The 24473-nt window shown below is 38.2% G+C and overlaps 1 protein-coding gene across 26 annotated transcripts in view; it reads left to right on the top strand.

The window, feature by feature from the left end:
- Nucleotides 1-24473, top strand: part of TTN (titin) — a 237758-nt gene that overhangs the window by 165452 nt on the left and 47833 nt on the right. For all 26 annotated transcript variants that reach the window (XM_069983050.1, XM_069983048.1, XM_069983045.1 and 23 more), the window contains 52 exons: nucleotides 26-304; nucleotides 387-686; nucleotides 788-1090; nucleotides 1199-1576; nucleotides 1696-1998; nucleotides 2097-2396; nucleotides 2484-2780; nucleotides 2869-3153; nucleotides 3238-3531; nucleotides 3623-3922; nucleotides 4008-4316; nucleotides 4405-4595; nucleotides 4882-5311; nucleotides 5836-6144; nucleotides 6236-6384; nucleotides 6556-6588; nucleotides 6790-6919; nucleotides 7636-7935; nucleotides 8044-8361; nucleotides 8460-8756; nucleotides 8849-9148; nucleotides 9239-9553; nucleotides 9660-9808; nucleotides 9973-10123; nucleotides 10263-10544; nucleotides 10663-10965; nucleotides 11073-11375; nucleotides 11462-11743; nucleotides 11864-12163; nucleotides 12243-12545; nucleotides 12748-13056; nucleotides 13155-13436; nucleotides 13601-13900; nucleotides 13995-14288; nucleotides 14395-17361; nucleotides 17448-17768; nucleotides 17855-18139; nucleotides 18240-18539; nucleotides 18652-18954; nucleotides 19068-19343; nucleotides 19435-19734; nucleotides 19851-20153; nucleotides 20265-20564; nucleotides 20659-20946; nucleotides 21055-21351; nucleotides 21578-21880; nucleotides 21981-22286; nucleotides 22389-22676; nucleotides 22903-23193; nucleotides 23304-23591; nucleotides 23681-24271; nucleotides 24360-24464. In XM_069983050.1, the coding sequence (XP_069839151.1) occupies nucleotides 26-304; nucleotides 387-686; nucleotides 788-1090; nucleotides 1199-1576; nucleotides 1696-1998; nucleotides 2097-2396; nucleotides 2484-2780; nucleotides 2869-3153; nucleotides 3238-3531; nucleotides 3623-3922; nucleotides 4008-4316; nucleotides 4405-4595; nucleotides 4882-5311; nucleotides 5836-6144; nucleotides 6236-6384; nucleotides 6556-6588; nucleotides 6790-6919; nucleotides 7636-7935; nucleotides 8044-8361; nucleotides 8460-8756; nucleotides 8849-9148; nucleotides 9239-9553; nucleotides 9660-9808; nucleotides 9973-10123; nucleotides 10263-10544; nucleotides 10663-10965; nucleotides 11073-11375; nucleotides 11462-11743; nucleotides 11864-12163; nucleotides 12243-12545; nucleotides 12748-13056; nucleotides 13155-13436; nucleotides 13601-13900; nucleotides 13995-14288; nucleotides 14395-17361; nucleotides 17448-17768; nucleotides 17855-18139; nucleotides 18240-18539; nucleotides 18652-18954; nucleotides 19068-19343; nucleotides 19435-19734; nucleotides 19851-20153; nucleotides 20265-20564; nucleotides 20659-20946; nucleotides 21055-21351; nucleotides 21578-21880; nucleotides 21981-22286; nucleotides 22389-22676; nucleotides 22903-23193; nucleotides 23304-23591; nucleotides 23681-24271; nucleotides 24360-24464 (17490 nt within the window). The remainder of the gene's footprint in view (nucleotides 1-25; nucleotides 305-386; nucleotides 687-787; nucleotides 1091-1198; nucleotides 1577-1695; nucleotides 1999-2096; nucleotides 2397-2483; nucleotides 2781-2868; nucleotides 3154-3237; nucleotides 3532-3622; nucleotides 3923-4007; nucleotides 4317-4404; nucleotides 4596-4881; nucleotides 5312-5835; nucleotides 6145-6235; nucleotides 6385-6555; nucleotides 6589-6789; nucleotides 6920-7635; nucleotides 7936-8043; nucleotides 8362-8459; nucleotides 8757-8848; nucleotides 9149-9238; nucleotides 9554-9659; nucleotides 9809-9972; nucleotides 10124-10262; nucleotides 10545-10662; nucleotides 10966-11072; nucleotides 11376-11461; nucleotides 11744-11863; nucleotides 12164-12242; nucleotides 12546-12747; nucleotides 13057-13154; nucleotides 13437-13600; nucleotides 13901-13994; nucleotides 14289-14394; nucleotides 17362-17447; nucleotides 17769-17854; nucleotides 18140-18239; nucleotides 18540-18651; nucleotides 18955-19067; nucleotides 19344-19434; nucleotides 19735-19850; nucleotides 20154-20264; nucleotides 20565-20658; nucleotides 20947-21054; nucleotides 21352-21577; nucleotides 21881-21980; nucleotides 22287-22388; nucleotides 22677-22902; nucleotides 23194-23303; nucleotides 23592-23680; nucleotides 24272-24359; nucleotides 24465-24473) is intronic.

The raw sequence follows: 24473 nt of genomic DNA, 5'->3' as shown, positions 1-24473 counted from the left end.
TTAAATGTATATATTTTTCTTATAGGTAATCCAACAATTGATCTAAAAACCCAAGACCTTATTGTTGTAGAAGGAGAAAAACTAAGTATCCCTGTGCCATTCAGAGCTGTTCCAGTACCAACTATTAGTTGGCATAAGGATGGCAAAGAAATTAAAATTGCAGACAGAGTATCATCCAAGAGTGACCACACTTCTGCCGCTCTTGAAGTTGTTAATGTTGTACGTGCAGATGCTGGAGTCTATACTATCACACTGGAAAACAAAATAGGATCAACTACAGGAACCATTAATGTTAAAGTCATAGGTAAATACTGCAAATCTTGTAGAAAAAGTTGACTTATAGCAAAAATAAAAAATTCTCACTATATTTTTTTTGTATTTTAAAGGCTTGCCTGGACAATGCAAGGACATTAAAGTTACAGAGATTACTAAGAATACTTGCAAAGTTTCCTGGGAGCCACCAGAATATGATGGTGGAACCCCAATATTGCATTATGTATTAGAGCGCAGAGAGGCTGGACGAAGAACATACACACCAGTGATGTCAGGAGAAAACAAACTAGCATGGAATCTGAAAGATCTTATACCCAACGCTGAATACTACTTCAGAGTAAAGGCTGTAAACAAAATTGGTGGAGGGGAATATCTGGAACTCAGAAACCCCATAATTGCAGCTGATGAGAAACGTAAGTAAATGCATGACTACAAATAACAACAGAACAATTTGGTGTTTGTTTTGTTTATTAACCAAAGAGTTTTGATTGTTGGTTTTTATTCTGTTCTACAGAACGACCAGATCCACCTGTAGATCTTGAGGCCAACAGTCCTACTTCAAAGACCATCAACCTGACATGGAAACCTCCCCAGTTTGATGGAGGAAGCAAGATTTTAGGATATATTATTGAAAAGATTGCCAAAGGTGGTGAAAAATGGGAACGATGCAACGACACTCTTGTTCCTATACTTACCTACACTGTGAAGGGTTTGGAAGAGGGAAAAGAGTATCAATACCGTGTGCGTGCAGAAAATGCTGCAGGAATTAGTGAACCTTCTCGTCTTACTCCAGGAATTAAAGCTGTGGACCCAATGGGTAAGCAAAGAGCGTTTGTTTTAAAGACTATACAGGAAAGTACTGACAATAAAAGTTGTTAGAGTACATGGATATTCCCATTAACATTGTTTTTGTACTTTTCATCAGAACCTCCAAAAGTGTTCCTCGCTGGCAGTCTTCAATCTGGACTTTCTGTCAGACAAGGAGATGAGATAATACTGGATGCACATATATCTGGATCACCATATCCCACTATTACTTGGCTTAGGAATGATGAAGTAATCAGACCAGAAGAGATTAAGAAGAGAGTGGAGAAAGTTGTTCCCCGCAGGAAAAAAGGAGAAGTTGTTGTGGATGAACCATTCCACCTTTCTTTGCCAGAGCGCTTAACTGTTGACAACAGTAGACAAGGAGAATCTGAGTTGTCTGTCAGAGATTCATTACGGGCTGATTTTGGCACATTTACTATCAAGGTTGAAAATGACCATGGAGTTGCAAAAGCTTCATGTGAAGTAAATGTATTGGGTAAGCAAAAATAAATTTTTCCTCAAATATAATTCAAACATATTCACATCACATCTATGCTAAGAAAAAGGAAATTCCTTAATCAACTTTTTAATGTGTTTTCTTTTTAAATTTTTTAGACTTACCAGGTCCTCCAGTGAACTTAACTTTTGATGAAGTAAGGAAGAATTCTGTTATATGCCAATGGGAACCTCCCTTGGATGATGGTGGCAGTGAAATCCTAAATTACATATTAGAGAAGAAAGATAACACAAAAGCTGAAATTGGATGGGTTATTGTAACATCTACACTAAGGCACTGCAAATATCCAGTCACTAAACTTATTGAGGACAAAGAATACATCTTCCGTGTTACAGCAGAAAACAGATTTGGCCCAGGACCACCATGTGTCTCTCAACCTCTTCTTGCTAAAGATCCATTTAGTAAGTATTCTTTTCCCTGTTTTAATTTTTTTTAAATGTATTACATATAGTAATATTTAAGCAAAACAATTATAACACGTAATTGTGTAACTTCACAGCTCCACCTGATGCACCTGAAAAGCCTGATGTTGAAGATGTTACTTCTAACAGTATGCTAGTCAAGTGGAAGGAACCCAAAGACAATGGAAGCCCAATCTTGGGATACTGGATTGAGAAACGTGAAATAAACAGCACACACTGGGCTCGCGTTAACAGGAACCTTCTCAACTCCCTTGAAGTGAGAGCTGATGGCCTTTTGGAAGGCCTTACATACATTTTTAGAGTTTGTGCAGAAAATGCAGGAGGAGTTGGAAAGTTCAGTGTTCCTTCTGATCCAAAGACTGCTCAAGATCCAATATGTAAGTAACAAATTGTGCAGACTAAAATATTATTTGTGCCTTAAAATCAGTGACTTACTGACTTTTTTCTTCTTATCTGAAAATTAGTGCCTCCAGGACCACCAATTCCAAGAGTTGTTGACACAAGCTCATCAGCTATCGAAATGGAATGGGATCCTCCTCTATACAATGGTGGTGGAGAAATTACAGGCTACTTTGTTGATAAACAACTAATGGGCACAAATGAATGGTCCCGTTGCACAGACAGGCCAATCAAAACTCGTAAATACACTGTTAAAGGCATTAGAGAAGGTGCTGATTACAAAATCCGTGTAAGCGCTGTAAATGGAGCTGGTGAAGGTCCTCCTGGTGTAACTGAACCCGTTACTGTCCTTGAACCACAAGGTATCTTTTTTTTTTTTTTTTTTGCACAATAAGTTCAACACATTGCCATAAGAGTATATTGTAACTATTTTTTATTTTTTACCTGTAGAACCTCCAGTTGTTGAATTGGACCTTTCTGTAAGAGATGGTATACAGATTTTGGCTGGGCAGACTCTAAAGATTCCAGCAACCGTTCATGGGCGCCCTGCTCCTACAATTGTATGGTCTATAGAAGAGGGTGAACTGAATAAGGAAAAGGCGGAAATAGTTAATGAAGGACACTCTTCTGTGCTAACTATTGTCAATACAGAAAGAAAAGATCATGGGCGATATATAATCACTGCCAGCAATGAAAGTGGTACTAAATCTGCTGCAACACGAGTTGAAATCTTTGGTAAGAAAATTTTTCTTATCACACAGTTTGTGAAAATTCTTATAGTTCTTATTACTATAAACTACAATGTGATTTTTTTTCCAGACGTTCCTGGACCAGTAACTGAACTGAAGCCAGTTGTTGTCAACAGAAAGATGGCACTTCTTAACTGGTCTGATCCACTTGATGATGGTGGAAGTGACATCACAGGCTTCATAATTGAAAGAAAGGATGCCAAAGCACATATTTGGAGACAACCAATAGAAACTGAGCGATCTAAGTGTGATATTAATGGTCTTCTGGAGGGACAAGAATATATGTTCCGTGTCATTTGCAAGAACAAATTTGGTTGTGGACCTCCTGTTGATCTGGGACCAATTCTTGCAGTTGATCCCAAAGGTATATTAAAAAAAATAGATAGATATCATTAGATTGCAATTAGATTGCAAATCAAACTTGATATTCTGACATAATAATTTTTTCCCTGTAGCTCCTCCTGGATCACCTGAAAGATTCACCTATACTGAGAGAACCAAGTCAAGTATAACACTTGACTGGAAACCCCCACGAAATGATGGTGGTAGCCCTATTATTGGGTACATCCTTGAGAAAAGACGACATGATGCCACCGAATTTGAGAGATGTAACAAGAGACTCTGTCCAGACACATCATTTTTGGTAGAAAACCTTGCAGAACTGCACATGTATGAATTCCGTGCTAAAGCTGTCAATGACATAGGAGAAAGTGAACCATCCTTACCCCTCAATGTTGTCATTCAGGATGATGAAGGTATGTACCAGACACAAGAACATTTACATTTATATTTTCTAAATAATTTGTCATTGGCTTAATTTATTTTCTGTATCTTCTCCAGTTGCACCCACCGTAACTCTTCGCTTAGCTGTTAGAGGAGACACCATTAAGGTTAAAGCAGGAGAGCCTGTTAATATCCCAGCTGATGTAACCGGTCTTCCAATGCCAAAGATTGAATGGGCCAAGAATGAAGTTGTTATTGAAAAGACAACACCAAACTTTAAGATTGAGAAACAAGAAGTTTCAAGAAGCGAAGCTAAGTCAGAAGTGATAATGCCAGCTGCACAGAGGAGTGATAAAGGAACCTACACAATTACAGCTTCCAACCGTCTTGGTTCTGCCAACCGCTCTGTTAATGTTGAAGTATATGGTGTGCATTTTATTTTACTTCTCCATATACATTTTTATAGATTTTTTTTTTTACAAATTTAAGTGACTGACTATTTTGTTCTAAACAGATCGCCCTGCGCCTCCAAGAAATCTTGCAGTGACTGACATCAAAGCTGAATCCTGCTACTTGATATGGGATGCACCCATAGACAATGGCGGAAGTGAGATTACAAATTATATCATTGACAAACGAGATGCCAGCAAGAAGAAATCTGACTGGGAAGAAGTATCTAACATTGTAGTTGACAGGAGATTTGGGGTAATTTACCTGTTTTTTAGAATATGATAAAATACAGATTTTTAGAGCTACATTTGCATATTCTACCATATTAGCTACAAAAACACCTGCTATAATAAATGTAAAATTTATATACACCATTTAATTTGTGGCAAAAATTATTATATAGTTTTTATGTTTATTTTCTATTCTCACAACCAGTTTGCTGTTAATTTATGTTACTCGATGCTAGTTTCTATACTCTACTGCAGTTCTATTGCTAACCGCAATGCATATCACTAAATACACATCTTCTTGTTTCTTGTAGGTGTGGAATCTCACAACCAATGGAGAATATCAATTCAGAGTTAGAGCAGTTAACAAATACGGCATTAGTGATGACTGTTTGTCAGACAAGGTTGTAATAAAGGATCCATATGGTCTTCCCGGCGCTCCTAAAAAACCCAAAGTTTCTGACTGCACCAGATCATCAATGTTGGTATCCTGGGAGCCTCCACTGGATAATGGCGGATCTCCAATTACTGGCTATTGGCTTGAAAAGAGAGAAGTTGGTGGTGTATATTGGGGTCGTGTAAACAGAGCTCCAGTCACAAAACCTGCAGTGAAAGGCCTGGAATTCAATGTATTGCGCTTAATTGAGGGAGTAGAATACCAGTTCCGCGTTATGGCTGTTAATGCCGCTGGAATAGGCCCTCCCAGTGAGCCATCAGACCCCGCCTTGGCAGTAGACCCGATCTGTAAGTATAAATTACACAAGCACAATTTTGTTGAGGGAATCCACTAGCCAGAATCAGGAAGAATATTGTATAGCAGCCTATAGAGTAATTTTTAACAAGATTTAATCTTAAGGCTGGGTTTACACACAGTGTATTTGGTCAGTATTTTGCAGCCTCAACCAGGAGTGGATTAAAAACACAGAAAGGATCTTTTCACACAATGTTAAAATTGAGCCGTTGTTTTGAAATAATGGCAATTATTTACCGTTATATGGCTGCCATCCACTCAATTTCACCACTGTGTGAACAGATCCTTTCTGTGTTTTCAATCCACTCCTGGTTGAGGTTACAAAATACTGACCAAATACTGACTGAAATATACTGTGTGTGAACCCAGCCTAATTGTTTATTTTGGCTAAAGTCTTAACTGTTTTATAAGTAATTTAGTTTGTTAAGGAAATTAAGTTAATAAAATGAGTGAATTGAACTTTTTTTTATCCTCAAGCCACAAAAAATCTAAAACAAATTTGTGCCTATTTCAACAGACGTCCCTGGTGCTCCATCATGCCCAGAAGTCAAGGATAAAACCAAGTCAAGCGTTAGTCTTGCCTGGAAGAAACCAGAAAAAGATGGGGGCAGTCCCATTAAGGGCTACCTTGTTGAAATGCAAGAAGAGGGAAGTTCAGACTGGACAAAGGTCAATGAACCTGATAAGCTGTTCCCTACTTGCGAGTGTGTAGTTCCAGATCTTAAAGAGCTGAAGAAATACAGATTCAGAGTTAAGGCAGTAAATGCTGCTGGTGAATCCGAGCCAAGTCTTGGAACAGGAGAAATACCTGTAAAGGAAATACAAGGTAAAAAAAATATATATATATTATTAATTTAGCACCTTTTTTTAGCTTCCGAAGAATAAAAGTAAAAATTTTCTAAATTATTTTCCTGCAGAAGAGCCTGATATCTCAATTGACTTGAAATCACAAGACCTCTTGAATGTCCGTGCTGGGACTCCTATCAAGATTTCTGCTGTAATAAGTGGCCGTCCTGTACCCAAAACATCATGGGACTTTGAGGGAGCAGCCAAGAAAGAGATTAAGGTAAGCTACTGCAAATTTTGTCTCTTTTACATGTTAGACTTGCAGAGACGTTTCTGTCATTTTTATTCCTAAAGTAGTCATCATTTCTATAAAAGTAATTTGTAGCAGTTATGAAGCTAGACATCTTTTTACGTTCACTTGAGCACTGACTGTTCATTCATACAATTTTAGGATCAAGTCCACAATATTCCAGTGGATTCTCAGGTATGTAAATGGAATTTGTTTCTATCGCGCTACGAATTATGAGCCAGTCTAATTTAACAGTATACGTGTTTAACATATTACATTCACAGTTAATTTTTACTTTATACAATCAGTATAAATTATACCAAAATATATAGAGAGCTATCAAATGCTTTAATTGACTTTTGTTAACCCAAACAAAATAATCTGAATTTTATTTAGGTTGAGGCAACTGACACCACTTCAGTTCTCACCATTCCTGCATCCAACAGAGGACACTCTGGGAAATATAGCATCACAGCAAAGAATAAGGCTGGACAGAAAACAGTCAATGTTAGAGTTAATGTTTTGGGTAAGTCCATGCAAATATATCTTGATAAATATAACATATGAGCCTTAATGTATCTAAAAATACAATCAGCATACCCAATACAGTACATACAACCTCAGGCTATGTTCACACAACTTAAGAGAAGGGCCGTTCTGTGACCCATCTGGGTTACAGAACGGCTGGTCTCTGAAAAGATCATAGTAGCCGGTACTGTAGTACCGACTGGATGATCTTTGGCGCCACAGTGCCCTGATGTGGGCGCACCCGTGTGCGCCCGCATCAGAACTCCCCACAGCACACTATGGAGTAAACGGCCAGAGCCGCATGCTCCATAGTGTGCACTGACATGGTTTTCTGCGGCCGCTATTCAATGAATAGCGGCCACAGAAAACTGACTTGTCAGTTGTTTGCAGCACCACTAGAGATCCCGTTCAGCGCGTATACTATGTGTATATGCTCTGGCTGGGATCCCATAGACAGCAAGGTAATATATATTTTCGGAATAATCACGGCCATTGTACAACGGCCTTGACTTTACGAAAATATACGTTGTGTGAACATAGATTCAAGTTGTATGGTATGGCCAATAGCAACCAGTCAGATTTTAGTCTTATATCTGAACTGAGACAGAAAGCTTGTTGGTTGATGTATGCAACACTAATACTCAAAATATGCTTTGTGCATCAAAAATAAGTAAGTGTAAAACAAATATATAATTGTATGTTTTAAAATTACAGATGTTCCAGGGCCACCAAAAGATCTCAAAGTTAGCGATGTGACAAGATCCACTGCTAAACTTACATGGAAAGCACCAGATAATGATGGTGGAGACAGAATTAGAAACTACATTATTGAAAAGAAGACAGTTGAAGGCAAATCATGGAGCAGAGTGACTACAGACTGTGCAGGAACTTCATATACTGTACAAGACCTCATTGATGGACAGGAGTACTTCTTTAGGGTAACAGCAGAGAATAGATTTGGCACTGGACCTCCTATTGCAACCATTCAAAGGACAAGAGCAAGAGACCCAATACGTAAGTCTAATTTGTTACTATGCTCTCAATATATTTTGATAGTGTTTTTACTAAAACACTGTTTATACAGCTTATGCTGGTATTAACATTTGTTTTCTTGTGTTAAAGATCCACCTGAACCTCCCACAAGGCTAAAAGCTGGTCTTGTGACAAAGAATTCTGTGGCATTAACATGGAAACCACCAAAGAACGATGGAGGTGCACCTGTGACCCATTACATCATTGAGCGCTTACTCTGGGATCCCTCAGGAGAAGGCAAAGAAACATGGAAGCAATGTAATAAACGGGATGTAGAAGAAACAAAATTCACTGTTGAAGACCTAAAAGAAGGAGCGGAATATGAATTCCGCGTCAGAGCTGTAAATGAGGCTGGACAAAGCAAACCATCCACAACTGTAGGACCTCTTGTAGTGAAGGACCAGACTTGTAAGTAGACTATTTGAAGAGAAAAAACAACTTTTTTATTATTAATATATTTCTATATTTTGTTATATCTTGATAAATTTAATTTGTTCTTTTTTAAGGCCCACCCTCTATTGAACTCAAAGAATTTTTGGAAGCCGAAGAAGGAACAGATATCAGCATTGTGGCAAAGATTAAGGGTTGTCCTTTCCCAACTTTGAAATGGTTTAGAGCACCTCCAAACAAGCCTGATGATAAAACACCAGTTCAGTATGATCAGCATGTCAACAAAGTTGTTGGTGAAAATGACTGCACTTTGCTGATCCACCAGTCTCGTAGAAATGATACTGCTTTATATACTCTAGTCGCAGAGAACAACTTTGGAACTGATTCAAAGGAAATGCGATTGAATGTCCTAGGTAATTACAATTGATACAAACTGTGCTAGCTTCATAAATAATCAAATATATTATATTTGCAATTTAAACAACACTGCTCCTGCTTTATTTAGGACGTCCTGGACCACCAGTAGGACCTATCAAATTTGAATCAATTACAGCTGAAAATATGACTTTAGCTTGGTTACCTCCAAAAGATGATGGTGGCTCTAAAATTACAAACTATGTTATTGAGAAGAGAGAAGCCAACAGGAAAATATGGTCCCCAGTGACTAAAGAAGCAAAGGAATGTATATACACCATACCAAAACTGGTCGAAGGTCATGAATATGTTTTCCGTATTATGGCTCAGAATAAGTATGGTGTTGGTCTCCCACTTGATAGTGAACCTGAAACTGCAAGAAATCTATATTGTGAGTTTGGTGTATTTTACTTTACTAAAATACTAAAATGACTAAATTGATATCTTTGACAAGATAATAATGTATTTTGTGTTTCCACAGCTGTTCCTGGACAATGTGATAAACCTTCAATCAGTAGCGTTACAAGGGATTCTATGACTGTCAATTGGGAAGAGCCAGAATATGATGGTGGATCACCAGTGACAGGTTACTGGCTGGAAGTAAAAGAAACAACTGGAAAGAGATGGAAGAGAGTTAACCGTGATCCCATCAAAGTCATGCCACTGGGTGTTTCACACCATGTTACAGGACTCCTTGAAGGATGTGACTATCAGTTTAGGGTACTTGCTATTAATGCAGCTGGTGTTGGGCCTCCAAGTATGCCATCTGATCCAATGACTGCTAGAGATCCTATTTGTAAGTACAATAAGTTAAAACACATATACTAGACCATTAACTATTTCCTTATTTATTTTGATTTACTGGATAATTTACATATATATATATATATATACATCCTTAGCTCCACCTGGACCACCAATTCCAAAGGTTACAGACTGGACTAAGTCTACAGCTGATCTTGAATGGACTCCACCATCTAAAGATGGAGGTTCTCCAGTCACTGGATACTTTGTGGAATTCAAAGAAGAAGGAAAAGAGGAATGGGAAAAGGTTAGTACCATCCTTTAATTAATCATATATTTTAAATACATTTAGATTACTTTACCCCTTTTTTCAATTTTTTACTGCAATGATGCTAATAAAGAATATAAGATAAAATTGTTTTTGTATTTGTATTGCATTACTTATATGAAACATCTGTATTTCGTAATTAGGCCAAGGACAAAGAAGTCAGAGGCACCAAATTTGTGGTATCTGGACTCAAAGAAGGCAGCTTCTACAAGTTTAGAGTAAGAGCTGTTAATGCTGCTGGTGTTGGAGAACCTGGGGAAGTCACTGATATTATTGAAGCCAAGGATCGAACAGGTATTAAAGCTAAAGTCTCTCAATTTTAAACCAACATATTCAATAGAAATCATAATTATATGTTGAATATTGTATCGATATTTTTATAATATATTTTATTTTATTATAGAAGTAATATATTTTTCTTTTGTTCTTTCAGTCTTACCTGATATTCAGCTAGATGCCAGTGTCAAAGAGAGAATTGTGGTCCATGCTGGTGGTGTTATTCGAATCATAGCTTATGTTTCTGGAAAGCCAGCACCTGAAATTACTTGGAACAGAGATGACAAGCCTTTACCACCCGAAGCTAACATTGAGACAACAGCCATAAGTTCATCTCTAGTTATTAAAAAATGCCAGAGAAGTCACCAAGGAATGTATACTCTGGTGGCCAAAAATGCTGGTGGCGAAAGAAGGAAGACTATTATTGTTGATGTTCTAGGTAATAGAGACGTTAAGTCAGATATATCCACTTAAAACATGTGTAACACTTGCTATTAAAAGCACTATAAAAATATGTACCTACTGTATACAGTAAGCTAATTTTCTGTTCTCTACAGATGTTCCTGGCCCAGTAAGCCAACCATTCCAGACTGAGAATCTAACAACTGACTCTTGCAAACTGACCTGGTTCTCACCTGAAGATGATGGAGGATCAACAATCACTAACTATATCATTGAAAAACGTGAAGCTGATCGCAGAGGGTGGTCTCCAGTAACCTATACTGTGACAAGACAAAATGCAACAGTTCAAGGGCTCATTGAAGGAGCAGCATATTTCTTCCGTATTGCAGCAGAAAATATTATTGGAATGGGTCCATTTGTAGAGACCGACAGGGAGATAGTTATAAGAGAACCAATATGTAAGTCAATAGATATTTATTCTTTTTATTGAAGATTTTTTTTAATGACATAGCAGTAAAAAATCCTGAGTTCTCATGTTTTAAGAGCTATATCTTCTTCCTTACAGCTGTACCTGAACGTCCTGAGGATCTCCAAGTAACAGCAGTCACTAAAAATTCAGTAAGCCTGAGCTGGAATCCAGCTAAATACAATGGAGGAGCTGACATTACAAGCTATGTCTTGGAAAGCCGCCTCATTGGAAAAGACAAATTCAGTAGAGTCACCAAAGAAAAGCTCCTAAATAGGACATATACCAATGATGGGTTGAAGGAGGGTGACACATATGAATACCGTGTCAGTGCTGTCAACATTGTTGGACAAGGAAAACCATCATTCTGCACAAAACCAATTACTTGCAAAGATGAATTAGGTACGTATTTTTCTATTTATTCCACCTTGCTGAAGTCATAGGGTTGTAGCCTTTAGTATAATATTTCTATTAACTTTCCTTCACAGCACCTCCAACAATTGAGCTTGACTTCAGAGAGAAACTGATTGTACGTGTTGGGGAGGCTTTTGCTATGAATGGCCGCTACACAGGCAAACCAGCACCAAAAATTACCTGGTTTAAAGATGGTTTAACTGTTAAAGAAGATGAACGTGTAAAGATCAAGACTACTCCAACAACTTTGTGTGTGGGCATACTTAAGTCTGTCAGAGAAGATTCAGGAAAATACTGTGTGGCTGTTGAAAACAGTACCGGAGCAAGAAAGGGATTTTGTGAAGTAACTGTAGTTGGTAAGCAGCTTTCCATTAGAAAAATGTTTGACTTATCATGTGTGTGTAAAAAAAATGTGTGTGTGTGCGTTTAAAAAAAAAAATACATTCTATTCAATGTATGGCTTTTTTTTTACACAGATCGGCCACAGCCACCAGTTGGTCCTGTGATATTTGATGAAGTTCACAAAGATCACATGGTTATCTCCTGGAAGCCTCCTCTCGATGATGGTGGTAGCCCAGTTACTAATTATGTTGTAGAAAAGAAAGACACCAACAGGGACCTCTGGATGCCTGTAACATCAGCAACTACCAAGACAAACTGCAAAGTTCCTAAACTTCTTGAAGGAAGAGAATATTGCATGAGAATCTGTGCAGAAAATTTGTATGGCATAAGCGATCCTCTTATATCTGATGAAATGAAGGCCAAAGATCGCTACAGTAAGTCACCTTTTAACATTGTAAGGCACATAACTTTTTAACAAAAACATGATTTAATTGGAACTTTTTATATTCCTAGGAGTTCCTGAGGCACCTGAACAACCACTTGTTAAGGAAGTTACAAAAGATTCTGCCTTGGTCTTGTGGAACAGACCACGTGATGGAGGAAAACCCATATTTGCCTATATTGTAGAGAAGAAAGAGACCATGTCCAACAGATGGACCAAAGTCTCAAGGGAGCCAATTTATCCAGATACACAATATAGAGTACAAGATCTGCTTGAAGGATGTGAATATGAATTTAGAGTATCTGCAGAAAATGAAATTGGTGTAGGTGACCCAAGTCCACCATCTAAACCAGTTTTTGCCAATGATCCAATAGGTAGGTGCACACTGCATTTTCTCAAGTTTGACTTTATAGCGCACTCCATTAGCATTATTTTGTCTACATTTACTTTCGCTTGAGGATCTGAATGTATAAAAAAAATTATTAAAAGGCAAAACATTGAGAAAGTCAAGAATGAAACCTTATGATATGTTTAGCCCTTTTTTAAGTGACATACCCCATGTTTTTTTTCCTCCAGTCAAACCAAGCCCACCAGTGAACCCTGAAGCAGTTGACAAAACTAAGAACTCTGTTGACTTGTCTTGGCACCCACCAAGACATGATGGTGGAGGAAAAATAATTGGCTACCTTATAGAATACCAGAAGGTTGGTGATGAAGAATGGAAAAAATCCAATCATGCCCCTGATGGTTGTCCTGAAACAAATCACAAAGTGGTTGGGCTCACAGAGGGTGAAACATACAAGTTTAGAATAATGGCAGTGAATTCTGCTGGTGAATCTGAGCCTGCTTATGTCCGGGACCCAGTTCAAGTTAAAGATAGGCTTGGTGAGTTTATTGTACAAAATTAAGATATACGTATTTAGGCTAACATAATTTTTAACACTACTGATAAAATTGTTTTTTGTTGTTTTATTGTAAAACAGAAGCCCCAGAGCTGTTGATTGATGCAAATATGGCAAGAGAGCAACAGGTCAAGGCTGGAAATACTATAACACTCAGCGCTGTAATCAAAGGAATACCATTCCCCAAAGTCACCTGGTTGAAGAATGGCAAAGAAGTACCTACAAAGGCAGATATTGTGGTCACACCTGTTGGAAGCAAGCTTGAAATACGTAACTCTGTCAAAGAAGATGCGGGATTGTATTCCTTGACAGTGGAAAACGAGGCTGGCTCTAAGACTGTTGAGACTAAAGTTGTGGTTCTTGGTAAGATAATATTTATTTTATTCTGTTTATCTAAACTAATGTTTAGGGAAATACTAATAGGGCAGACTAGATTGACCAAGTGGTCTTTCTCTGCCGACAATCTTCTATGTTTCTATGCAAATTAACAAAAGACTTAAATATAATGATAAATGTTCTTCATTTAGATAAACCTGGTCCACCAAGGGATCTACTAATCAGTGAAATTAGAAAAGATTCCTGCTATCTTACCTGGAAAGAGCCAGAGGACAATGGTGGTGCAGTCATTAGCAATTATGTGGTTGAAAAGCGTGATGTTGCCACACCTCGTTGGATACCTATCTCAACTACATCTAAAAAGCACAGCATTATGGCTAGATACCTAATGGAAGGCTCACAATATGTGTTCCGAGTTGCTGCTGAGAACCAGTTTGGGCGTGGTCCTTTTGTTGAATCACCAAAACCAATAAAGGCTATTGATCCAATTTGTAAGTATAATAAACACTCTAATTGGACTAATGAATAATATAATTTTTCACATTAGTCAACATGATATAATTTGTATATTTATCTATTGCACAGATCCACCTGGACCACCAAAGAACCTTCACCATGTAGATATAGACAAAACTGAAGTATCTCTTGCTTGGAACTATCCAGACCGTGATGGCGGTGCTGAAATTACTGGTTTTGTAGTAGATTATCAAGAAGATGGTGCAGAAGACTGGACCAACTTTAAGACTGTTAGCATCCCAGAATGTGTTGTAACAGGGCTGAAGCTTGGAAAGATTTACAAATTCCGCGTAAGAGCTCAGAACATTGCTGGACTTAGTCGTCCAGACGTTACTGTACCAATTGAGTGCCAAGAAAAGATAGGTAATTATCATAATAATAATAATAACAGCAACAAAATACTCCATATAATAATATTCAATATATTATACTTTTCTATGCTAACTATTTATTTTGTTTCCTTTGTCAGCTGCACCAACAATAGAAGTTGATGTTAAACTAATTGAAGGTCTTGTAGTCAAAGCGGGTACAACTGTAAGACTGCCTGCAATCATGAGAGGAATCCCTGTTCCAACTGCTAAGTGGGTCACTGACAGTGCAGAAATAAAATCAGAAGGCAACTACAAGATTGATACTGATAATTTCTCAACCATACTAACAATCAAAAACTGTACAAGAAAAGATACAGGAGAATATCAGTTGACAGTATCAAATGTTGCTGGAAGCAAGACAGTCGCTTTGCATCTCACAGTTTTGGATGTCCCTGGGCCACCAACAGGTCCATTAAACATCCTGGAAGTTACACCAGAGTATATGGTGATCTCCTGGAGGCCACCAAAGGATGATGGTGGAACTCCTGTAATGAATTACATTGTAGAGAAGTGCGAAGGCAAGAAAGAAACCTGGGGAATAGTAAGCACCGGAAGTATTCAAACTAAGGCTAAGGTTCCCAGACTTCAGAAAGGTTATGAGTATACTTTCCGTGTTAGCGCTGAAAACAAGATGGGTATTGGTAAACCATTAGACTCTCAGCCAACTGTTGCCAAGCATATGTTTGACCCACCATCCCCACCTGGAAAGCCAGCAGTGTCAGATATTACTGAGAATGCTGCAACTGTTCAATGGACAATTCCTAAATCTGATGGTGGCAGCCCAATTAGTGGCTATATAATTGAAAGAAGAGAGATTTCTGGTAAATGGATCAGAGTAAACAAGACACCAGTGCTTGATCTTAGATACCGTGCTACCGGGCTATATGAAGGTAACACCTATGAATTCAGAGTATTTGCTGAAAATATTGCTGGACTCAGTAAACCATCACCAATATCAGATCCAATTAAAGCATCTCGTCCTATAACTCCACCAGGACCACCAATTAATCCCAAACTCAAAGACAAGAGCAGAGAGACAGCTGACTTAGTATGGACAAAACCCACTAGAGATGGTGGTAGTCCAATTTTAGGTTATGTTGTTGAGTGCCAGAAATCAGGAAGTGCCCAATGGAACAGAATTAATACCGCTGATCTCATTAAGCAATGTGCTTTTAGAGTTCCAGGTCTTATTGAAGGAAATGAGTACAGATTCCGTATTAAAGCAGCAAATATTGTTGGAGAAGGTGAGCCTAGAGAGCTTCCAGAATCGGTGATTGCAAAGGATATTCTTCACCCACCAGAGGTAGATCTTGATTTGACCTGCCGTGACCTTCTAACTGTACGGGTTGGCCAAACTATAAATATTACTGCTCGTGTTAAAGGCAGGCCAGACCCAGATATTACTTGGTCCAAAGATGGCAAGTTAGTAACCAAAGACAACAGAACTGAAATAACTCAAGAGTTCCCTCCAGTTGCTTTGCAAATAAAGTCAGCAACAAGAGCAGACCATGGAAAATATACAATTGTGGCCAAGAACAGCAGTGGTCAAGCACAGGGTGTAGTCATTGTCAATGTTTTAGACAGACCTGGACCTTGTCAGAATCTTAAGCTAACATATATCACTAAAGATTCATGTGTTGTATCCTGGGAGAATCCACAAGATAATGGTGGCTCAGAAATAACAAACTACATTGTGGAATACCGTGAGCCAAATCAAAGAGGATGGTATGTCATTTCCTCTGATCTTACAAAGAGGTTAATTAAAGCATCTCTTATTGAAAATCATGAATATTTCTTCAGAGTCTGTGCAGAAAACAAAGTTGGACCTGGTCCAGTGATTGAAACCAAAACACCCATCCTGGCTATTAATCCTGTTGAAAAGCCTGGTGAACCAGAAAACCTCCATATTGCTGAAGTAGGAAAAACATTTGTCTTTTTGAAATGGAGACGGCCAGATTATGATGGTGGAAGCCCCAACCTATCCTACCATGTTGAAAGAAAACCTAAAGATTCTGATGAATGGGAAAGGGTCCATAAAGGCAGCATCAAAGAAACAAGCTACCTTATTGATAGATGCCAGGAAAATCAACTATACCAATTTAGAGTTCAGACCAAGAATGAAGGAGGTGAAAGCAATTGGGTTAAGACAAGCGAGGTCTTAGTAAAAGAAGAACTTGTAAAACCTGCACTGGACTTAAAATTGACTGGAATAGTTGTTGTCAAAGCTGGAGAAACAATTCGACTTGAAGCAGGGGTAAGAGGAAAACCACAACCTGAAATAGCATGGACAAAAGATAAAGATACATCCGATATAACAAAATCTCCTAGGTTGAAGATTGAAAGTGGAACGGATTATACCAAATTTATTTTAGAAAAGTCTAAGAGAACTGACAGTGGTAAATATGTAGTCACAGCCACAAATCCAGCAGGAAGCTTTACTGGACATGCAACTGTTAATGTTCTTGATGTCCCTGGAGCAATACAAAATCTGAAAATTTCAGATATATCAAGTGACAGATGTACAATCAGTTGGGACCCACCAGAAGATGATGGTGGATGTGAGATACAAAATTATATTGTAGAAAAATGTGAAAGCAAACGTATGGTCTGGTCAACATACTCTTCCTCTGTCATCCTAACTCATACACAAGTAACAAGACTCATAGAAGGAAATGAATACATCTTCAGAATTCGTGCAGAGAATAAAATGGGTACTGGTCCACCATCAGAAAGTAAACCAATTGTTGCCAAAACAAGATATAGCAGACCTGGTCCTCCAGAGCCTCCAGAAGTCACCAAAGTAAGCAAGGAAGAAATGACAGTGGTCTGGAATCCACCAGAATATGATGGTGGCAAGTCTGTCACTGGCTATATCCTTGAGAAAAAAGAAAAGCGATCATTAAGATGGGTTGCAGTAACCAAATCACCAGTACCAGAAAGGCGCCTTAAGGTCCCCAATCTTATCCCAGGACATGAATACCAGTTCCGTGTTAAAGCTGAAAATGAAATTGGTCTGGGAGATCCAAGTGGGCCATCAAGACCTGTGGTTGCTAAAGACCCAATAGGTATTTCATATCATAGTTTTTAATTTAATGTGTTATTGTGATGCATTTCATATATTGTATTCTTACTATTTTTATTTTTCCTGCAGAACCCCCAGGTCCACCAACAAATCTGAAAGTGGCTGATAGTACAAAATCCTCAGTTACTCTAGGATGGGGAAAACCTGTTTATGATGGTGGTGCTCCAATTATTGGATATGTTGTAGAAATGAGGCCTAAAACCGAAACTACAGATAAAGAGGCAGGTTGGAAGAGATGCAATGTTGCAGCACAGCTCATTCACACACAGTTTGCTGTTACAAGTCTTAGTGAAAAAGAGGAATATGAGTTTAGAGTGTCAGCACAGAACCAAGTCGGCATTGGAAGACCTGCTGAATTGAAGGAAGCTGTTTCACCTAAAGAAATATTGGGTAAGTTTTCCTGTATACTGTATACTGCAATCAACAAAGTATTACTTTCAGATAGCTAATTTTTTTTCTTTATTATTTGTTATTAGAATCTCCTGAGATTGAATTGGATGCAAGCATGAGAAAACTGGTTACTGTAAGAGCAGGATGTCCTATCCGATTGTTTGCAATTGTAAGAGGAAGACCTGCACCTAAAGTCACATGGAGAAGAATGGGCATAGATAACGTTGTCAGAAAAGGACAAGTCGATCTTGTTGATACTATGGCTTTCTTAGTTATTCCCAATTCCACTCGTGATGATTCTGGCAAATATTCATTGTCACTTGTTAATGCAGCAGGAGAAAAGGCAGTGTTTGTCAATGTGAGAGTACTTGGTAAGTTAAAGATGAAGAAATAAAGAAAACCTTGAGTGTTGTGTTTGTATGTGTTTAAGGTTTGCACATATAACTATAATCTGATTTTGTCTTTTCCTAGATACTCCTGGACCTGTGGCAGAATTTACTGTTTCAGATGTTACAAAAATGTCATGTCAACTCTCATGGGTGCCTCCAGAAAATGACGGTGGAAGCCAAGTGACTCATTACATCTTAGAAAAGCGAGAAGTAGACAGAAAAACATGGGCGACCGTAACTGCAGACTGGAAGAAAACTAGTTTCAAAGTTGCCAATCTTGTACCAGGAACAGAGTACTTTTTCAGAGTTACTGCTGTCAATGAATATGGGTCAGGTGTTCCAAGAGACACACCAAAGACTATACTGGCAACAGATCCTATAAGTAAGTATTATACCATAGCCTATATTATACCACAGACAAAGAGAATGTTAACAGTTATTCAGTAAAAACTAATGTTACAATATTTTTTATCCCTTTCTATTTATTTTAATAGGTGAACCAGATCCACCTAAAAAACTTGATGTTACAGAAATAACAAAGAACAGTGCTACATTGGCTTGGCTCCCACCATTACGCGATGGAGGAGCCAAAATCGATGGATATATCATTAGTTTCCAGGCAGAAGGACAGCCAGATAACAACTGGACCCAGTATTCTGTAGTGAAAGATCTAAATATTGTTGTTGTTGGGCTTAAAGAAGGCACAAAATACAAATTCAGAGTGGCCGCAAGAAACTCTGTTGGAGTCGGCTTACCAAGGGAAGCTGAAGGATTATTTGAAATTAAGGAACAACTCAGTAAGTTAAAAGACTAGATTTTCTATTCACTTAAAATGTTATCAATGATGTTTTAGTTTCTTAGAACATACATCCAGATATACATTTAAATATATGTACTTGTTTTTTTACAGTGCCACCTAAGATATTATTGCCCGAAGTAGTCACCATCAAAGCAGGACAGAAACTTAGAATTGAAGCCCATATCTATGGAAAACCAGTGCCTGTATCCAAATGGTTGAAAGGAGACGCTGACGTAAACCCATCAAGCCGTCTAGCTGTACATAAATCACAGAATTCTACAGTTCTTATAATAAAGGATGTATCAAGGAAAGACAGCGGTTTCTACTCTGTGACTGCAGAAAACAGCTCTGGTGTGGCTACACAGAGAATACGTGTGATAGTAATGGGTATGTGTAACTTAGTACGTCTATCATTCAGTACCTTTCAAAAGATGAAATTGACAATTGGTAAATATTTGTTTGATATTGCTTCCTACAGACATCCCAGGTCCTCCAGAACCACCATTTGAGGTTACTGACATAGATTCCGATGCATGTACACTCTCATGGCATTTGCCTCTTGAAGACGGTGGCAGCAACATTACCAACTATATTGTTGAAAAGTGTGATGTAAGCAGAGGAGACTGGATTACAGCTGTATCTTCAGTTACCAAAACTAGTTGCCGTGTTGGAAAACTTATCCCAGGACAAGAATATATGTTCAGAGTTCGTGCTGAAAACCGCTTTGGAGTTTCTGAACCAATTACATCACCACGCATGGTTGCCCAGTTCCCATTCGGTATGTAATAAAACAAAGATGTAGCCAAGTTTTAATGTTTTGTGTAAGCCATACAATTCTGCAGGTTTGAAAACTCCATTCAAAAGTATAAACAAATATATTTGTTACATTTTCAGACGTTCCCAGCGAACCAAAGAATGCTCATGTTACCAAAGTCAACAAAGATTGCATATTTGTCGCATGGGACAGACCTGATAATGATGGAGGAAGCCCCATTACAGGTTATGCAATTGAACGTAAGGAAAGAAATAGCTTGTTGTGGGTGAAGGCCAATGATACTGTAGTGCGCTCCACAGAATATCCATGCGTTGGCATGATTGAAGGCTTGGAGTACACCTTCAGAATCTCTGCTCTAAACAGAGCTGGATCCAGCAAGCCCAGCAAACCTACTGAGTATGTCACAGCAAGAACACCAGTTGGTATGTATTCTATAAATTACAAATACACTGAAAACATAAAATGTGCTAAAAAAAAAAAAGGTTCAATATAAGTTACAGCAACAAAAACTAACAAGTAACGTCAATTTGCAGATCCTCCTGGAAAACCAGAAGTTGTTGATATCACAAGGAGCACAGTTTCGCTTGTATGGACCCGACCAAAGCATGATGGTGGTAGCAAAATTATTGGCTACTTAGTGGAAGCTTGCAAACTTCCTGGTGAAAAGTGGGTGAAGTGCAATACTACTGCTACCCAAATTCCAACAGAAGAATATACTGTCACTGATTTGGAAGAAAATGAGAAATACCAGTTCAGGGCAATTGCCAAGACTGCCATCAATGTTAGCAGGCCTTCTGAACCATCAGACCCAGTCACCATTCAAGCAGAAAATGGTATGTACATTATTATTTTTTTATGCAAACATCGAAAACATTAATTTGATTGAAGTACAAAGCAATGTACTAAATTTCATATCATCGTTTGCAGTTCCACCAAAGATTGATCTCAGCATCCAGATGAAATCTCTTATCACTGTCAAAGCAGGAGCTAATGTATGTCTTGATGCTCAAGTATTTGGAAAGCCAATGCCAAAAGTCTCCTGGAAGAAAGAGGGTCAAGATGTAAAGCCTGCAGAGGGTATTAAAATTTCATCAAAGCGCCACCTTTTCCTATTAGAGTTGTTTAGCGTCAACCGCAAGGAATCAGGAGAATATACTATTGTAGCTGAAAATGCAAGCGGTACTAAGTCAGCAACTATCAAGCTGAAAGTACTAGGTGAGTTTAATGTTCTCTGTTTTGTCCGCTTTTGTATTTAATAGTCTTTATGTTGATATGGATCTCATGTCACCTGGATCTAATTGTACTTTTATTGTTCTGATTTAGATAAACCTGGGCCTCCTGCTTCTATAAAGATAAACCATATGTATTCTGACCGTGCCATGATTAGCTGGGATCCTCCACTTGAAGATGGTGGTTCTGATATTACGAACTACATCATTGACAAACGTGAAACCAGCCGTCCTAACTGGGCACAAGTGACTGCAAATGTCCAGACTACCGGATGCAGCGTGGAGAAGTTGATTGAAGGACATGAATATCAGTTCCGCGTTTCTGCTGAGAACAAATATGGTGTCGGTGATCCAATCTTAACAGAATCTGTGATTGCTAAGAATCCATATGGTAAGCTACTTGGCCACACTTTTGGCTTCATAACTCACCTTAGTTCAGAGGTCCTAAAGCCGTCAACCCAAAGCTTCAGAACACAGATTTTTTTTATTATTAATACTTTTGTTAGGTTAATAGACATACATGTAAATCAAACTGTGCTACTTTACAATATAAGGCCAAAGATAGAAACCCAATTATTTTTTATGACTTGAATATAACATTCTGCTCTTTTTTAAAGATGTGCCTGGAAAATGTGATCCACCCATAATAAGCAACATAACAAAGGATCATATGACTGTAAGCTGGAAAGCACCTGCTGATGATGGTAGATCTCCAATTACTGGATATATGCTTGAAAAACGTGATACAAAGTCTTTCAACTGGACAAAGGTGACCAAGAAACCTGTTATTGAACGCACTGTGAAAGCAACTGGGCTACAAGAGGGCACTGAATATGAATATAGGGTGACTGCTTTGAACAAAGCTGGACCAGGCAAACCTAGTGATGCATCAAGGGCAGTAACAGCTTTGGATCCACAGTGTAAGTGCACGTTGTTTTGTTTTTTTTTCTTAAATTAAGATTTTAGACTCCTCTAAAATTGCATTTAGTAGCAATAGTAATTTTTATGTTCTATTTACAGACCCACCAGGACCACCAGCTTTCCCCAAGGTTGTTGATTCAACTCGTAGCGGTATAAGTCTCTCCTGGAGCAAACCAGCATATGATGGCGGCAGCCCAATCATTGGTTATCTGGTTGAAGTTAAAAGAGCAGACACTGAAAACTGGGTGAGATGCAACTTGCCTAAGAACCTTCAAGACACCAACTACATAGTTACCGGCTTAATAGAAAACACAGAATATCAGTTCCGCATTTCAGCTGTCAATAAGATCGGTTACAGTGATCCTAGTGAAGTCCCAGATAAGCATTTTGCAAAGGATATTCTAAGTAAGTTTTGATTTCATACCACTTTTTTTTATCTAAAGTTGATTTTTTTTTTTATACAAAACTACAATACAATACTACTTAATTGTTTGACTGTTTTCACAGTTGCTCCAGAAGGTGAGCTCGATGCTGATATGAGGAAAGGTCTTGTGCTCCGAGCTGGTGTTACAATGAGGATATATGTGCCTGTCAGAGGACGACCAGCACCAAAGATCACATGGTCTAAATTGAATGCAAACCTTCGAGATAGACAAGGCCTAGATATCCAGACAACTGACCATGATACTTTCTTACGTTGTGAAAATGTTAACAAATATGACGCTGGCAAATATATGTTAACATTGGAGAATAGCAGTGGTGTCAAGTCTTACACTCTCATAGTCAAAGTCCTTGGTAAGTACAAAACTTTAAGTACAAAACATGCATATACAATACTTTCCCATCCCATCTTTATATTTAGAATTATATATAGTCTTTAAAATTGTGGAATGATGTAGCATACAATAGGGGTTGCTTGCCACACATTAGTGCAAATCTCATTCAAAGCTATCTAGACTAATTCATTGTTTATACATATGACTTCATATTAACTATATAAATCAATTCATTGATTATTTAGATACCCCTGGACCTCCTGTTAATCTCATTGTTAAAGAGACTTCTAAGGACTCTGCTATGATTTCATGGGAACCTCCAATTATTGATGGTGGCAGCCCAATAAAGAATTACATTGTTGAGAAACGTGATGCTGAAAGGAAAGCCTGGTCGACAGTGTCCACCGACTGTCCCAAAACATCTTTTAGGATCTCTCCTCTTGAAGAAGGCAAGGCATACTTCTTCCGAGTACTGGCTGAAAATGAGTATGGCATTGGCGAACCATGTGAAACTCGTGATGCTGTTAAAGCTTCAGGTAAGTCATTAACTCTAAGATAGTAAGAGACAAGAAAAGAGCATGTACGTACAATTTGCAATCTTTATATCTGAATTGAATTGTCTTAACATATTGAATGATTCTTGTAGAAAAACCTGGACCAGTATTAGATCTGAAACCACTGATTGTTTCTAAGTCATCTTGTACAATTGGATGGAAGAGGCCAATAAGTGATGGTGGAAGTCGTATAAGTGCATATGTTGTAGAGCACTTGACTGCTGGTGACAAGTGGAAAGAAGTAATGAGATCCAAAAATATGCAATACACAATGAAGGACTTGACTGAAGGGAAGGAATATACCTTTAAAGTCACTGCACAGAATGAAGCTGGTTATAGTTCTCCAAGTGAAATTTCAATTGTGGCTAAAGATGATATTGGTACGTACTACTTTTCACAATTTGTAATGAAAAACATTTACTACTTGGTAGCTTTACATGTTAAACTATGTACATGTTTGTATTTGCAGTTGCACCAGACATCGACTTGAAAGATCTGCCTGACTTATGCTACATTGCCAAAGAGGGCAGCACTTTCAGACTTAAACTTCCAATCAGTGGAAAACCTACTCCATCAATTACATGGAAGAAAGGAGAAGATAAAGTCTTGACCGAGACTGGAAGAGTTACTGTTGAGTCCACTGCAGTAAATACTGTCTTGACAGTACGGGAATGCCAGAAAGATGATGCCTCAAAATACATAATTACTTTGAAAAATCCTGCAGGAACCAAAGAATCTACTGTATTTGTGAAAGTGGTTGGCAAGCCTGGAATCCCAACTGGCCCTATTAAGTTTGATGAAGTGACCGCAGATGCAATAACATTGATTTGGGGCCCACCTAAAGATGATGGCGGCTCTGAAATTACCAATTACATCCTAGAAAAGAGAGATTCTGTGACCAATAAATGGGTCACCTGTGCTTCTGCTGTTCAGAAAACTTCATTCAGAGTTACCAGACTCCATGAAGGAACTGAATATATCTTTAAAGTGAGTGCTGAAAATAAATATGGAGTTGGTGAAGGCTTAAAATCAGATTCTGTTATCGCAAGACATCCATTCAGTAAGTTTAAGAGTTCAGCTATATAGTAATATATGCTTACTCATATCTATTGTCTACATATATTAATAATACGGAATCTATGTTTTAGATGTCCCGGATGCTCCTCCACCTCCAACAATTGTGACAATAAGGCACGATTCTGCAAATCTAACATGGGTAGATCCAAGGAAGACTGGTGGATCACCTATTACAGGTACAGTAC

The sequence above is a fragment of the Dendropsophus ebraccatus genome, chromosome 9 (assembly GCF_027789765.1).
Source record: "Dendropsophus ebraccatus isolate aDenEbr1 chromosome 9, aDenEbr1.pat, whole genome shotgun sequence".
In the NCBI taxonomy this organism is placed as follows: Eukaryota; Metazoa; Chordata; class Amphibia; order Anura; family Hylidae; genus Dendropsophus; species Dendropsophus ebraccatus.
This window is presented reverse-complemented; position numbering and strand designations above follow the sequence as displayed.